This window comes from Tripterygium wilfordii, chromosome 9 (assembly GCF_013401445.1).
Source record: "Tripterygium wilfordii isolate XIE 37 chromosome 9, ASM1340144v1, whole genome shotgun sequence".
Taxonomy (NCBI): domain Eukaryota; kingdom Viridiplantae; phylum Streptophyta; class Magnoliopsida; order Celastrales; family Celastraceae; genus Tripterygium; species Tripterygium wilfordii.
In genome coordinates, this window is record NC_052240.1 from 11,056,234 (window position 1) to 11,069,040 (window position 12,807).

A 12,807-nucleotide genomic window follows, 5' to 3' on the forward strand; every position below is an offset into this window, starting at 1 on the left:
TTCTTCTGTTGTCTGCTGCTGAATCAATATTTACTAAGACTATATGTTCTCACACGCAGCTTCTTACTTCTAAGGTTATTGTATATGGTATTCCCTCTGTTTTCTGCTGTAAAAGCATCTATAAATATAAATGTGCGTGTCTTGTAGACAACATTTTAAGCAATTTGAAATGAATATGAATATGAAGATAGTTCACTACATAGACAGATTTAAGCAAAAAATAGGTAAAAGGTACCAACAATCCAAGATTAACAGAAACTATGTTTTCCTCCAAAAGCTTAAATTCAATATCCATATTCATAAGAGAAACTAGAGATGCCAACCATAGCTGAAAGGACTTGGGAAACAATGAAGATACCACCCACGAAGATAATCAAAACCAGAACTGCAGAGATGGGGTTCTTCAGCAATTCAAAAATAGGCTGAACTATAGTGTAGATAGCACCAGTACTTACTGTGAGTGCATACAGTCCATATCGTCTCACGTTCTCCCAAAACTCTTCCACCAATGGCCCTTCAGGGCCAAAAGCCAAGGCCTTCTGGTCATCAATCGCCATAAGCAGCAACGCAAATCCGACAGAAACAGCTCCAAACGCAACAAACCTTGAATACCCATTTGAGGAAACCTGAACAGGATTGCTCTTTGAGTGTTTTTGGCATCTGGGTTTGAGTACTTCTAAGCATCTGGTTCTTTTGGAGTTGGAGTTCGCAGAAGAAATGGAAGCAGGAATTGGCTGTTCCAGAGATAATCTTTTAGTTTTGATAGGAATAAGAAACGGAGAATTTGGAATTGGGTTAGTGACATTGGAAAATCTTGGGAAATTAAGGCTGGATCTTAATGGAAAAGTAGTCATTCTTGTTGATTGTTTCTTATCGACTCAAAGCCTCAAACCATCACTTTGCCGTTTTGAGAGTCGTTGTTCTGAATAAATGAGTGTGTGGCTGTGTTTTGTTCTGTGCACATCTTATCTGAAATCTCTTCTTGCAACTCAAAAAGAAAATGTGTGGAGTGTGGGCCCACATTTAACCTCCCATTTAATGTGATTTAAATTACATATTTTTCTATGCATTTCTCCTCACCTCACTAACTCCTTAAATTAATTTTTCAAAAATGTTACTAAAACTACTATGTATGGTTAACAACTTAACATAAGAATTATAATTATTAATTGACGCACACTCATACAATGATAGATAATTTATAATTTAATTTAATGACTATATAAATATTTACTTACTCCTAGTCACTTTTAAATAAATAACTTTAAAAAAATTTATGGGATTGTCCTCTTTTAAATTAGTAACTCCACCACTACCTAAACCCTTCTCATTCTATTTTCTAGATCCGCCATTGACAATAACCAATGATCATCCTGAATATAATAAAATATTGTGTCGGTGTGATAAGCAACGGTCATAAAGTTGTCCGGTATGCAACTAAATTACTCATATTTTAACAAATGCGTTTGCGGAAACTAGTGGTAATTTTTTTTTTTAATGGAGGTAAGGTTTAAAAATTAAAATGGTTAAATGCATATATATTTGGGTGTTCTTGACCAGATTGTCCCAATTGACTCGTATATAATATGGTTCAAGTTAACAAACTGGACTTGTGACTATTGAGCAAGTCAAAGCACCATTTGTCAAAGCCCATGATTCATCTTCTTGAGTCCTTGACCCAATAATAGCGATATATGCTTGAGCACAAAGAAACAAAAACGTCATCGCAAACGTCACTCTTCATCCTCTGTTCTGGATTACGAAGCATATATATGCTGGTTTTCCCTTCCCTCGTCATCCTCACACCCCCACTCTGTTTTTCTTTTCTGTCTTTACACTCAAAATATTTCTGCAAAGCAATCGCTTCAAGAAACTCAAGTCAATGGCAGCCTGTGTTTACAGTCCCAGATGCAGAACTCTCACTGCCCTTTTGTGCTCTTCTTTTAATCCCAACCAATGCACAATGAATTATACTTCCTTATACATGTTTGTCAAGCTCTGTTCATCTCGAGTCTGTCATTCTAATCAAGATGATTTATGGCTGAAGATTCAAGAGGAATCTCGATTAGATACAGAACAAGAGCCTACCCTGTTTGATTACTATCATTCTTCAGTATTATCACATGATTCACTGGAAAATGCATTGTCAAGTACTCTGGCAGTCAAGCTGAGTAACTCCAATATCTCCAAAGCTACACTTTTTGAAATTTTCTGCAGTGCTTTTGCAGAAGATGATATCAAGAAGGCTATCAGAGATGATCTTAGAGGCGTAAGAGAGCGCGACCCTGCTTGCATTAGTTATGTACACTGTTTTTTACACTTCAAGGGCTTCCTTTCATGCCAAGCTCATAGAGCAGCACATAAATTATGGACTCAAGGTAGGACTAATTTGGCACTTCTGATACAGAGCCGGGTTTCGGAGGCTTTCGCTGTAGACATTCATCCCGGAGCAAAGATTGGTTGCGCAATAATGTTTGATCATGCTACTGGAATTGTGATTGGAGAGACTGCAGTAATTGGTGACAATGTTACCATTCTGCACAATGCGACATTAGGAAGTACAGGGAAAGAGGCCGGTGAGCGGCATCCCAAGATTGGCAATGGGGTTTTCATTGGTGCAGGAAGTAAAGTTCTGGGGAATATTAGAATTGGTGAAGGGGCAAAGATTGGAGCAGGATCAGTAGTGTTAAAGGATTTACCTCCTAATTGTACTGCAGTAGGAAATCCTGCTAGATTAGTTGAATCAAAACGGGTCACCCTGTATGAAACTAAAGCTACTTAAATTCATCAGAGAATTTGAGTTATCTATCATAGATGGACTGGGCACTATGCACTAGTTTCCCAACTGATGCACCGTTTTGGTGCAATAAAAATTTCTGAAAATTCTCGAAAAATAAAAAATATGTAGTATTTAGCATTTAAAGTCCAAATATATGTTTTTTTTTGAAAAAAAAAATCAAATTCATTGTGATTGACATCGAGCATTTTAAATTTACATCCGATGGTTTAAAAAATATACTACACATTTACGATTTTTAAAAAAGATTCAAATTTTTGTGTGGTCATAATACAGTAATTTGTGCAACATTCGAGGGCTATTTAGTAAATCACTGACTCAATTATTAAACATCCCGCGCATTCTTCACGCTGACGACCAACAAAATTTGAATTCAGACAGCGCCAAGGCCAAAGGGAACACCCAGTTCGCCACGTGTCCACCAAATCTTTCCGTTCTTGCCCTAAAATTCCGCAAATCTGTTCATCGGCCCTTAATAGTTAATACGCTCTCATCTAACTCTAAGCAACGAGCACCACTATCTTCGCCACCTCTGCCGATAACCACCACATTCCCTTCAAGAGATGGCGTCACGCTACACATCTTATGACTCTCGCACCTCCACCTCCTCTTTTTTCTCGGATCCGTCGTCCTCGACGGAGTTCTCTGGAGCTAAGCTCAAATCACCTGCAATCCATAACACCTCAGCTTCTCGTGCACTCGTTAAGGCCAAGCAGTCGGATCTATCCGCATCCACCAAGGCCGCTAAGAGTAACCACCACAATTTGGCCACTATGGTCAAGAAGTTCATGGAGAAGAAATCTGCAGTGGTGCCGAAGAAGGCTGCGGGGGCAGGAGGGCTGGTCGTTCCGTGCGATTTAATCGCTGAGGATCTGAAGAGGACGGCGAGGAAGGGGACGAATTTCAATGGGTTGCAGAAGAAGCTGTTCGGGAAGGCGTCAGAGGAGAAGAAGCAGCAGAAAAAGGAGGTGAAGGCATTGACGGAGGTGAAAGGGAACACAAGGACATTGGCAATGGTGTTGAGGAGTGAAAGGGAGCTCTTGAGCTTGAACAAAGAGCATGAGATGGAGATTGCTCAGCTTAAATTAATGCTTCAAGAGAGAAGCAGAGAGGTGGGAATTGCTTTCTGCTTTTAATTTAGATTTTGATTTCTGATTTTACGTTTTTGAGATTCTTGTGGATAACAATTTGAAAATAGAAACTTTGAAGTTCATTTTTTTTCATTATTGTTGAATTGGGTTGAAGATTCTGTTCTTGAGAAAAATTCTCAACAGATTCTGCAGCAAAAACAAAAATTTCACTTTGTTGGAACTCAATGTCAAGCTGAAGGTCTGTTTCAAATTAGACCACACTAGTTAGAAGTGGAGATTTATTTTGACTGTTATATTTGCTTTTTTGGATTCACAGGTTGAGAAATTGAAGGATCTATGTTTAAAGCAAAGGGAAGAAATTAAGGCATTAAAAGATGCCATACTGTTTCCTGATGTTATGAATTCTCAATTTCAAGAGCTGAAGCAAGCAAAGCAAGTCCTTCCCACTCTCCAGAAGCAAGTTACCTCTCTCACAGGACAGTTACAGTGCCTCGCAGATGATCTTGCCGAGGTATGATAAAAATTTTGTTCGCTTTCCTTTTACTGATTCCATCTGCATTTGCAACACTGCAGTGAGCTTCATAGTCATATGTAAACGGCATGAGCATATATTATCACTTGATACACCTTTTGGCCGAATTTTGCATCCACAGAAGCTACTGTATACTACATTCTACATATAGGAATACGCGTAAACTTAGTTTGAGTGATGCAAATGCTGTTGAATTTCCGTGTGTCATTTTTTTTCTATGTTATCCCGTTAGCTAATATGCTATTTTTTGAGCAGGTAAAGGCAGAAAAATATTTCTCAAGGGAACGTATAGGACGTAGTAGCAGCTCCTCAAGGACCCCAACATATGATCATGATAATGCAACTAATTCTTTGGTAAAAGAACCATAATTTAACTTTGATTTGCAATTTAGGAAGATAAGAGCATACTTACTCTTGTTGCAAGATATTATCTCTATCTTAACACCTGTTTATAATAAAGCATTTGACACTTGATGCAGGAGTTCAGCTCTGGTGATCCTACAAGCCCTGGAAGTCCAGATGATCTGTTCCTGGATGATCTCAATCCTTGTTTAACACCTTATTCTATCAAGAAAATTACCAAGGTAGGCACCATACGGTAGTCACACAACCATACGGGTTTGTAATGGTGTCCTTTACTCCTTTCCTACATTTTGTGATTGTAAATGGTCTGATATGAACAGCAACATGGACATTTTTGCAGGAATTCGAGGATGGAAGTCTACTGGTGAACAATATGCAATGCAATGAGCTTGGTTTTACTTCTCATCTCAAGAAGTTGTCCAAAAGCTCAGATTGTTACCAGAGTTCAGATGCAGGGAGCAAAATGGCTCGAACTGCTCGTAGATCAGATGAAAGCAAAAGCACATATGCAAAGAAGAAGAACCATAAGCACATTTAGCTGCTTATTTCAGTCGTTTGGTATTTATGTGCTGTCTTTTGTGTTTCCTTTTGTAAATGCTGCACATATGCAGTCTACTCCTTGAGAAACAAAGGATAAAATGTGTAAAGTGGTTATGGGATGGGCTGCTTGGGTATGTTATGATATCAACAAAATGTTTTTGCTGGTATGAAGTTCAAATAAATCTATAGATCGAGATTTTGCTCATTGAGTGAATTTGAATTTGATGATCAATAGAAGGATCATGTCTTCTGTAACTTACATGCCTGCTGAGTAATGGAAGTCATAAGATTTTCACATTAAAATTCAGTCTTCCAATTGCTCATGCTCCCGTCTTCCAATTGCTCATACTGAGGTTCAGTTTTTGGGAAAACACAGTAATGCCACATCACATTCTAGGTAAGAAAATGGATTATTAAGCATGGTAAAAGATACATTAAAAATGTCAGAAGATACAGCCTTGCTTTATTACAAAACTAGTGCACAACCCCTTTTTTTACTTCAACAACAGCAACGATTACATATATAACATTTCCCCTCAAGTGCAGAACATTGTGGATAGAGATTGCATAATTCGTTCAGTTGATCCTACCACCTAGCAACATTCTTACTCTTACTGCTGCCATACAAACGGAAGAGACTGAAAGCCGAGATGCCAGACAGGACCACCATGCTAAGGCTGGCTAAGAATGCACTTGCTAATCCCTCCCCAACTTGGTTACAGAACTTCCCATACATGTTGCATATCTTCATCCATTGTAGTTCTGGTTGCCCTAACTTTGCGAACATGGACGACTGTACAGCAGCCGCAATGGCAGCCACGCTCAAGTATGCCATCACCTGCACGAACAAGTTGACATGGATGATATATATTAACTTTGGAGACGAGGCACAGTCGAGGACTAGAGGTCAATCAAAAGTGATGTCTACTTAACTAAATGGAAAGACAGTCATCTGCTTCACAGGATTATTTACAAGCAATGTAAATAACTGCAAGCTTCTGCACATTGATATGGCAATATTTTCTCAAGTTATTCAGGAAATGAGGACAATAACTTTTCCGAATTGCTCCACTGCTAATTTCATTCATCAAACATATTAAAAATCTTAACAACTAATGGGTTATCAATGCTCAAAAGGATTTCGTATTTGCTAAATAGATATTTAAACTACCAAATAATGTCCCTATTTAATGGTATCTTCGGTCCCAATTTGTAGATTCATATAGATATATATAAGTAGCAAAGACAACTGTTTATGGATATCCTTTTGGTCCTCAAGCTGATGGTATTAGCCAAGAGCAAATCTGCCATCTCTCCGCAGGGCACTAAATCTAGGCATAAACGCCTAAAGCTTAAAAAGGCAATTTCCCTTCCAAGAATTTTTACAAGCACAGTCATATTGTCCAACTGAACCAATGCAGTGCACTAAACTAATAACTAATGAATATAGGTCACAGTTTTCCTTCTTCGTTGGCATCAGAACAAAATATTTTATTTTCTGATAAAGCAACAACAGTTGTATTGCTCAAATTGCCAGGACATCCCGTCTCCAGCACCTAACAAAGTCATGGTAAATGGGGTCCTTTCTTCCACCCTAGCATATTGATTTGGTTATGGGCACTTATACTCTGAGGTCACATACATTAATGAAGGCCCGTGATAATTGCTGTTGGACCCGAATTCTTATCACAAACTATTAGCTACTATCCATTTTGTTCCTGGCCTGGCGGAAAATAAACCAAGCTATTTGGGGTTAAGTTTGATAATCAGAGGTAAAATCAAGATTACATTATATTCTCACAAAGTACACCAGCAAATTCAAACAAGACCAAGTCCAAGCCAGGGCAGTACATTTACCAATGCAATAAATTGTTTTTTGTCAGTCGACTTACTCAATCACTCACTCCTCAGAGACCATGATCCACATGGAATCCATGCAATGCATTTTGGGGAAGGAAAGGATGAAGGTCCCAATAAATCAGTAAAATTATGGTCTGAACTACCAAGTTCCTATTGCAGCTTCATTCACATTCACAGTACTATTCTTTAACACACAATACCAACTCACCAACCACCTATTCAGATCACTTAATGGGAACACCTAGATGAAGCAGATAAACCAGGACAATGACCTTTATCTCATGGTTGATAAGTAAAATCATTAGATATATTTCCAAATATTCTATCAGTACGATTGTATAACCAAACTTAGTGAATGTCATAGGTTGGCATCCATGACGTTGAGATCACTTAATGGGAATATTAACTGAAGCAGACAAATAAACCAGGACAATGACCTCTATATCATGGTTGATAAGTAAAATCATTTGATATATTTCCAAAAATTCTATCATTACTATTGTCCAACCAAACCTAGTAAATGTCATAGGTTGGCATCTATGACTAGTCACCTAATTATGTTGAGAAGCCTAATCTTCAACAGGAAAATTATCAAGCATCCTATATGATCATGAATAACAGGGAAACAGGGTCTTAATCAATCTTCTGATGATCAAATAAACAATAGGTCTTTCTGAAAAAGTAAAGTATGCAGTAACAGAGAAACCCAGAAAGGGCTCGGAGAGGACAAATAGTTGATAGACTTCATACCTGATCCCCAGAGAAGATGACCCAAGCTAAGGGCTGGCTAAACAGCACACTGCCTTTAACCATACCAACAACACATCGAACTGCTTGAACCAAAGAATAGGCCGCAGCTATCCCGTTAGCTATCACAACAAATCTGGATCCACGGAGACACCGATTCGTGATTATTGAGGATAAGATGCTTAATAGGCAAAATTAAAAACATAAAGAGAGAATCGAAGAGCATACACCAGAGCCTTCATGTTTGTGAATCTAGCTTTCTTCTCAATTGCGAAGATTACTTTAACTTGGGTGTCTGAACCTATGAGAACAGCAGCAACAAGTGCGAGACAACATATCAAACACCTTAAGACCAACTCCGCAAGCCTCACCCTCGTATCCAGAACCTTCATATTGGAGCCATGGGAGACTGGTACATTTCCAGGACTAGCACCAACGTTCAAATAACTCATCTTTTTCCCTAAAGACACACCACCCACAAAATCCGAAGTAGGGATTTGCCCAAGAGAGATTTGAGAACCAACCTCACCAACCTCACTCACTCATATCACAATGCACTGAATTGATCTTAGTGTCCCTGCTTAAATAGACAACCAAAAACCATTTTTTATTTGTTTTACTCGCTAGTGGAACTGGGATGTAAAAAGTTTTCTTCAGATTTCCTAAAAATTTGTGGTTGAGGATTTGATGGAACCCTGTGAGCGTGCCAAGTGGTCAAAGATAAGAAAAGGCACGAGCTTTACATAGGCACCTCACTGTTCTCACTTCTCACCACAGACCCAGAGTAACCCGCAGCGAGGGGCATTTAATAGGGCCTATTCTCACATTTAGAACTGCTTAAATGAGCTCTTTTTATAGGAAAAGCCAACAGATCCTTGTCCCAAGAATTGGTCAGATAAGGTAAGGGGGAGAGGATCTGGGAAAAAGAAAAAGAAAGAGAAAGGTGGAGAGGGTGGGCGTCTTTAACTCATCCCCACCATTGAATCAAGATGGTGGTTGCAATTTAATGTGCATGACCCATTTCTATTTCCTGGCCACACACACACTAGAAAGAACAAAGTGAATTACTTGATTATAGGAGAAGCAAAGTCACTGTTTGAAAGCCCAAAGAGCCACACAAAAATGATTAAAGTTGTCATCTTTTGATTTGGGTTTCTTCTGTGTAGGCCATTCACTAAAATCACTGGTGGTAGGTATGTTGAGTCCACATCTAATCATGATACTGATGAGATGGTGATCTGGTGGTAGCTTTGCCCAATTACATTCACTTGTGCAAGCCAATCGATCCACCACTATTCCAACCACCTTTATTTTTTGTGATGAGAAATTAACGACTGTGTTGGGGATATTAAAAAAAAGAAAACAAGAAATCTGCCCATCCTTGGCGGATCATTTGGAGATATCTGGGCCTTCTACATTCAAAATGCCATCAATGTGAAAGCGATGAAACTCTTCTATCTTCTACTATATGAAATCATTCATTTTCCATGCCAGGAACCCCACAACATGATTGATTAATCATTATATGTCATACATGAAACACTGCAAAATGTAAGGATAGGTTTATATCCACTGTCTTAGTAATTTTTTGCATAAAAATGTGCAACCTTTGTCAAAACTATACCACAATATTAAGTGACTGTTTTTGTCAAGGACGGAGCCACGTTGGTCCTGAGGGGGCATGTGCCCCCTGGATTTCTTGAAAAAATATACTACATATACATATATGGTTTACAAGCATAGCAGAAAAATTGTAATTAGTTCAATGGTTGTTTACTTGGAAGCTCTAGCATTGAGGTTTGTGTCCTATGTAAGCAAAGTCACATATAATTTTTTTTTTCTATTTTTCGTTCCTAGTGTTAGCAAGCCACATACTTTGTTTTTTGTTCTTATGTTTATTTTCATTTCGAAATTCCTGAGCAGCTTGAGTTTTGTTATTCTTAAATTATTTTATGCTTGGTTTTGTTTATTTTAAATTATTTTATTTTTTAAAATTATCTCTTTATCAAAAACAAATAACTTAATTAGATAGTCAAATTTAATAGTTTTATGACTGATATACGATAACCTACAATCATTAAAACTACTTATTATAAAATATATTATTCATTTTGCTTGTTCTCTCACTAATATAAAATAATATATGTAATTCAATTAAAATTATTATAGTATTGCAGACGAAGTTATATTTATTGGATTAAATATTAATAAAAAAATATAAATAGTCAAAAAAATTTTTTGGGAAAAATGAACCAATTGTCTTTTATAGCTGAGACAAATATTTTACCCAAAACCATGAGTTATTACTCAAATCGTCCACCCAGAATATCTGTAAGTACTTATCTTCAATTCTTTTACCCAAAACACAAAGTTATTTAATTGTTCAAACTAGATCAAAATCTTGGATATATATACATGTCTTTACACATAGAGATCATCAGTCTATGAATGAAGAGAAGTGTCATTACTCATTATCATCGTTGTGATCAAGTTCATAATCAACAAGGTGGGTAATTGCTCCACTGAAAACAAACTATTATTGAAAATGTTTCCCTTCCCATTTAAATTTCCTCTCTAAGGTGTGCCTCGTTTGGCCTTTTAATGGGGTATTTATAGAATTATAGTAAGTGTTGGAATGGTTAAGATTGTCCTTTTGGAACAATAATAATCATATTCACATACATATGTAATGGGCTTTCCTTCTACCTGCATAATAGACCCAAAATTAAGCCCAAATTTATTGACAAGCTAGCGGCCTTTTGAAAAGTACTTCGGGCCATTTACCAAAGCCCATCAGGGCCCAAAACCTAATGTCCACCGTATTCAAGCTCCCTGTATAAGTTTCTGGCTCAGGAGTGGAGCTTTTAGCAAAGATCGAGAGTGTAGGTTGACGGCGTTGGTGATCAGATAAGATGAACACGGACATCACAGCATCGGCGAAGCCGGAGTATCCAGTGATAGATCGTAACCCACCTTTCACCAAAGTGGTCGGCAACTTCAGCATCCTCGATTACTTCCGTTTGACAACCATAACTGGCGTCTCTGTTACCGTCGGCTATCTTTCCGGTACTTTTGCTTTTCTTATGATATTTCAAAGTGAATCTACGGATATTTCTAATTAATTTGCTTAGTTTGAAATGTGTGTGCGTTTCTGATAACTAGGGATTAAACCGGGCTTGAAAGGCCCATCGATGGTCACGGGAGGGTTGATAGGGCTAATGGGAGGGTTCATGTACGCCTACCAGAATTCTGCAGGGAGGCTCATGGGGTTTTTCCCTAATGAGGATGAGGTTGCTCGTTACCAGAAACGAGGGTTCAATTAGAAAACGGTCAGTGATTAGGGTTTCTTTTTCTTTGTCTGTGTTCTATGAATTTGTTTCTCCGACAAAGAACAGTTTTTTTTTTTTACTTGTGGTGATATTGAAAGTTAATAAATTGGAATGTTGTGAACAACTTTGCTGTTGATGATGTATTATGGATGGAGAATTGAACAATGTGATTACTGGATTAAGGTTTGAGAATTTCGTTTTCTTCAAAGAATGAATTTTTTGTAGAGTTTTGAGGTAGTAACATTTCACTTTCACAGCAGAATGCGCAAGCTCGCATCTTGTGTACAATCTTATGAAACCATGAATTTATAGTTTCTAAAGATGTGTGCTCGAGTGTGTTCTTGGGATACTGAAATGATATTGGAGGTGCAGTTACCTATAACTGTATAAAGGGTTATGATGCATTCAGAATTGCAATGGATGTGAAGAGTTATAAATTCATGACATTTTTTTGTCCTAATTTTACTTGAAACTGATGTTCTCAGCGTTGTGATGTAACTGAGTGTTGGATCTATTATGAGACAGAATTGAGGTGCAGAGGAGGTTTACCATACTGTCTCAAGTCCATGATTGGAATAGCTAATAGGATATTGAGAAATGTTGCGTGATCAGTTATTTTCGTTTCTAAGTGTGCATGGTTGCATCACGGCACTAAGTCTGGCTTATACATTTGGGCAACTGCTATTTTGGATATTTCATATTTCGGGTATATACTTCCTGAATGATTTCATGTTTGTTTGGTGTTGTGACTTTTGTCCTATGGTTCTTGAAGCACCTCCGTCTTGCTAACATGTTCTTCTTGCTTAGACCATCTTTAGATGTCCTTGTCTTTCTATCTACTAGTTGCATTCACCAGAAATACATAATCAAGGTAACTAGTTGCATTCTCCTTTTCTTCCACTAAGGCCTTATTTTCCTCTCATGGACTCTTTAAACTAGCAACCTAGTTCATATTGGCCCTGCTCACTCTCTTCCTTCTGGCTCCGACATGCATTGAACTGCCCAAGTGGAACAGCAGTGCGACCATCCCACTTCTTGTTCACGATTTTCTCATCCCCTGCAGCAACTTGCATTTGATGTCCAATGGCCATTGGTGTTTTTACAATTTCCCTTGTGACATTCTTGAATCCAAGACTTTTGCCTTCTCATCCATTTTGGGTTTTCATAGAAGAAACGTAATCCCTCTAGACATTTAGACAGTTTGAGGGGTTTTTGCTGAAGTACAGATTGTCTAAGGTCCATGCTCAGGTTGTTCTTTCGTTTACACTTGTTAGCCAGGGACCTTTTACGTCTATTTGGGAAAAATGTTGTACGAATCATTATTCGCGCTTTTGTTGCATAACAGTGCCAGTTATGCTCTAGCTGACAGCCCAAATAATAGTTTCAGTATAACTGATATTCTGAGCTGTGTGACAATTGCTTCCCTATACCCTCCTCTTCTTCCATTAATTGAGCTCACTTTGAAAGTAGGGTAGTTTAATCATCTCTCCGATCTAAATGATTAGAAGGGTTGTCAATTGCTTCCATAACCGCCTGAAAATTACGATT

At 38.0% G+C, this 12,807-nt stretch overlaps 5 protein-coding genes across 5 annotated transcripts; 3 read left to right on the top strand and 2 right to left on the bottom strand.

Moving 5' to 3' along the window:
- Positions 1 to 261: 261 nt before the first annotated feature.
- LOC120006555 lies at positions 262 to 941 on the bottom strand. Its single transcript, XM_038856618.1, has one exon. It carries the CDS (start codon positions 852 to 854, stop codon positions 285 to 287), a length of 570 nt encoding a protein of 189 aa, XP_038712546.1. The 5' UTR covers positions 855 to 941; the 3' UTR covers positions 262 to 284.
- Positions 942 to 1,803: 862 nt separating this feature from the next.
- Positions 1,804 to 2,873, top strand: LOC120006327 (serine acetyltransferase 3, mitochondrial-like). Its single transcript, XM_038856340.1, has one exon. It carries the CDS (start codon positions 1,883 to 1,885, stop codon positions 2,780 to 2,782), a length of 900 nt encoding a protein of 299 aa, XP_038712268.1. The 5' UTR covers positions 1,804 to 1,882; the 3' UTR covers positions 2,783 to 2,873.
- A 333-nt stretch (positions 2,874 to 3,206) lies between these two features.
- LOC120006326 lies at positions 3,207 to 5,578 on the top strand. Its single transcript, XM_038856339.1, has 5 exons — positions 3,207 to 3,909; positions 4,205 to 4,399; positions 4,676 to 4,774; positions 4,900 to 5,004; positions 5,124 to 5,578. Exons 1-5 carry the CDS (start codon positions 3,361 to 3,363, stop codon positions 5,319 to 5,321), a joined length of 1,146 nt encoding a protein of 381 aa, XP_038712267.1. The 5' UTR covers positions 3,207 to 3,360; the 3' UTR covers positions 5,322 to 5,578.
- Positions 5,579 to 5,714: 136 nt separating this feature from the next.
- Positions 5,715 to 8,850, bottom strand: LOC120006328 (CASP-like protein 2B1). Its single transcript, XM_038856341.1, has 3 exons — positions 8,159 to 8,850; positions 7,934 to 8,066; positions 5,715 to 6,161 (listed from the first exon to the last, which is right to left on the bottom strand). Exons 1-3 carry the CDS (start codon positions 8,380 to 8,382, stop codon positions 5,910 to 5,912), a joined length of 609 nt encoding a protein of 202 aa, XP_038712269.1. The 5' UTR covers positions 8,383 to 8,850; the 3' UTR covers positions 5,715 to 5,909.
- A 1,926-nt stretch (positions 8,851 to 10,776) lies between these two features.
- On the top strand, positions 10,777 to 11,464 carry LOC120006304 (NADH-ubiquinone oxidoreductase 20.9 kDa subunit). Its single transcript, XM_038856307.1, has 2 exons — positions 10,777 to 10,996; positions 11,093 to 11,464. Exons 1-2 carry the CDS (start codon positions 10,843 to 10,845, stop codon positions 11,251 to 11,253), a joined length of 315 nt encoding a protein of 104 aa, XP_038712235.1. The 5' UTR covers positions 10,777 to 10,842; the 3' UTR covers positions 11,254 to 11,464.
- Positions 11,465 to 12,807: the final 1,343 nt, after the last annotated feature.

What these genes read in the sequence shown, in the direction of transcription:
- LOC120006555 (XM_038856618.1), bottom strand. Translation starts at nt 854, where the DNA reads ATGACTACTTTTCCATTAAGATCCAGCCTTAATTTCCCAAGATTTTCC.
- LOC120006327 (XM_038856340.1), top strand. Translation starts at nt 1,883, where the DNA reads ATGGCAGCCTGTGTTTACAGTCCCAGATGCAGAACTCTCACTGCCCTT.
- LOC120006326 (XM_038856339.1), top strand. Translation starts at nt 3,361, where the DNA reads ATGGCGTCACGCTACACATCTTATGACTCTCGCACCTCCACCTCCTCT. An exon ending in TCGCAGATGATCTTGCCGAG is followed by an intron (nt 4,400 to 4,675) that starts GTATGATAAAAA and finishes TTTTTTGAGCAG; the next exon opens with GTAAAGGCAGAAAAATATTT. An exon ending in CTATCAAGAAAATTACCAAG is followed by an intron (nt 5,005 to 5,123) that starts GTAGGCACCATA and finishes ACATTTTTGCAG; the next exon opens with GAATTCGAGGATGGAAGTCT.
- LOC120006328 (XM_038856341.1), bottom strand. Translation starts at nt 8,382, where the DNA reads ATGAGTTATTTGAACGTTGGTGCTAGTCCTGGAAATGTACCAGTCTCC. An exon ending in ACAAACATGAAGGCTCTGGT is followed by an intron (nt 8,067 to 8,158) that starts GTATGCTCTTCG and finishes CCGTGGATCCAG; the next exon opens with ATTTGTTGTGATAGCTAACG. An exon ending in TCATCTTCTCTGGGGATCAG is followed by an intron (nt 6,162 to 7,933) that starts GTATGAAGTCTA and finishes TTGTTCGTGCAG; the next exon opens with GTGATGGCATACTTGAGCGT.
- LOC120006304 (XM_038856307.1), top strand. Translation starts at nt 10,843, where the DNA reads ATGAACACGGACATCACAGCATCGGCGAAGCCGGAGTATCCAGTGATA. An exon ending in TACCGTCGGCTATCTTTCCG is followed by an intron (nt 10,997 to 11,092) that starts GTACTTTTGCTT and finishes TCTGATAACTAG; the next exon opens with GGATTAAACCGGGCTTGAAA.